This window comes from Pinus tabuliformis, chromosome 2_1 (genome assembly GCF_031772625.1).
Source record: "Pinus tabuliformis cultivar Carrire ecotype Pingquan chromosome 2_1, CPIR1, whole genome shotgun sequence".
Classification (NCBI taxonomy): domain Eukaryota; kingdom Viridiplantae; phylum Streptophyta; class Pinopsida; order Pinales; family Pinaceae; genus Pinus; species Pinus tabuliformis.
In genome coordinates this window covers 527,771,200-527,773,350 of record NC_142299.1, presented here as the reverse complement: position 1 = coordinate 527,773,350, position 2,151 = coordinate 527,771,200, and the positions used below count along the sequence as shown (strand labels likewise).

At 39.2% G+C, this 2,151-nt stretch overlaps 1 protein-coding gene across 1 annotated transcript; it reads right to left on the bottom strand.

Moving 5' to 3' along the window:
* Positions 1–246: 246 nt before the first annotated feature.
* On the bottom strand, positions 247–1,921 carry LOC149201289 (histone H2A variant 1-like). Its single transcript, XM_089399700.1, has 2 exons — positions 1,676–1,921; positions 247–566 (listed from the first exon to the last, which is right to left on the bottom strand). The coding sequence occupies exons 1-2, from the start codon at positions 1,685–1,687 to the stop codon at positions 267–269; spliced, it is 312 nt and encodes a 103-aa protein (XP_089255826.1). The 5' UTR covers positions 1,688–1,921; the 3' UTR covers positions 247–266.
* Positions 1,922–2,151: the final 230 nt, after the last annotated feature.

The window sequence follows — 2,151 nt, the reverse complement described above, 5'->3', positions numbered from 1 at the left end:
CTGCAGATCAATTGGCTATTAATATTACGTCAATTTCTGCAGATCAATTGGTTATTAGTATCAAGTCAATTTCTGCAGTTCAAATGGCTATTCATATCACACTAGTTACAGTAGGTTCAAAACAAACATATATACCAAAACAACAGGAGAAGAATATAGTGCACTCCTAAATCCACATGTACTGATCCCAACATTCCGTTAAGCTAAACATTTCAACCCACATCCTACAATAAATAAAATGCTTGACACAATCCCCACACAAAGAACTAATCTTTTTTTGTGGATTTGTTAATAAGTGACTTGTGGATGTGAGGGATGACACCTCCACCTGCTATGGTACCTTTGATCAAAGTATCAAGTTCTTCGTCTCCTCTAATAGCGAGCTGCAAATGCCTTGGGGTAATATGCTTAACCTTGAGATCTTTACTGGCATTTCCTGCAAGTTCTAAAACCTCTGCAGTGAGATACTCAAGAATGATTGCCGAATAAACAGCTCCAGTTTCTCCCACCCTTCCATTTGCAGATACTCGAGACTTCAACAGACAGTGGATCCGTCCCACAGGAAACTGCAACAAGAACAAACAATTCAGTCCACCTATTACAGGAATCTTATGGAGTTCTTGCTCACAAGAATTCTGAACTGTTCCAAAGCTTCAATGAAGATGTTTCTCCCGGGAAAAAAGAAGCTAGAATTACTTCAGTTGATTCAAGATTTTGACAAGAAAATTTATAGAAAATAAATAGATACAACTGTAAGTCAAACAACCAAAAACAGAGTCCCAGAGAGTTCAACATAAAACAGAGTCTCACAGAATTCAAGATATTACAGAAACCTTATGGAGTTCTTTCTCAAGGAGTATTTGAACTATTACAAAGCTTCATTGAAGATGTTTCTATAAATTTACTTCTCAACGATTTACAAGGACATGTAAAAAGGGAAAGATTTGTGGAATTCCAAGTTCAAAAATTTAACAGAAATAAAAATCTTCCATTTCTCCAAAAATCAAAACCTCGAGTAAATGTGTTTGTGTAACCCCGATACTCAACAAAACCATCTCACGATGCATCACAAACAAGCAGCATCTTTCATCTCTCATAAATAGCAGACATTCTATTTGACAGAAATCGATCAAGAAAAGCGAAAACCCACGTCAAAAATTCATCTCAACAACAGGCCCGAACTAAGAAAACGCATTTACTCTCATTCTCTCAGCTTTGAAGATGTTACAAACCTAACTCTGCATTTCCCTCCACTGAACCGAAAAGTCCCCCATGCATAATCCCAGCTTTACCAGGCTCTAATCCACCGGCATTGAAGAAAAACCAGGAAAATCCCAAATACATTTCATGAGGACCTAACAGCATTACTCCAAAAACACAAAACACGCAAACCCATATTCATTCCGTAACCCAAAATCACTGACTAAACAGTAGAACAGCGGTACATTCATTCACAAGCATCCCACATTCTACACTCTATCCGTACCAAGCAAGCTGAAGACAACGCCTTTTTTTCTGAAGCAAACACTGCAATCTCGGTCCCCACTCTCTTTTTCAAAAACAACATCCAACATTGAACAAAACCTACCTGCTTAACTGTTAAACAACATCCAACATTGAACAAAACCTACCTGGTTTAACTGCTAAACAACATCCAAGATTGAACAAAACCTACCTGGCTAACCATTGCGGCAGAGTTCCAGGATGCTCATAAACAAATCGCAAAGACTCAGTCGTGATGAGAACGTGGGTTGGTCCCTGCCACCATGTTTGGGAATACATCAAAATATGGAAAGCATAATTATGAACCCCTTACTTCCATAACAACCCTCCGCCCATAACAGAAATGAAGGCCATGTTCCGCCATGTTCCGGGGCCATGACGAGTAACTGAAGGAGGAAGACCATGATGAATATCAGGAAAATGTGCACAGATGTTAGACGTACTCTCATCACTGAAGGACGCCAGGTGTCAGAAATAAAACATTGTGCACAGATGTCAGACGTACTCTCGTCACTGAAGGACGCCAGGTGTCAACCTCTGAAGGAAAAGGACGACGAAAGTCTCACTCATAGGAAGGCCTATCGGCCTAATTACTATGTGCCCATTTTATCTTCATAATTATTAGAGTTTCAATTGAATTTAAACTGT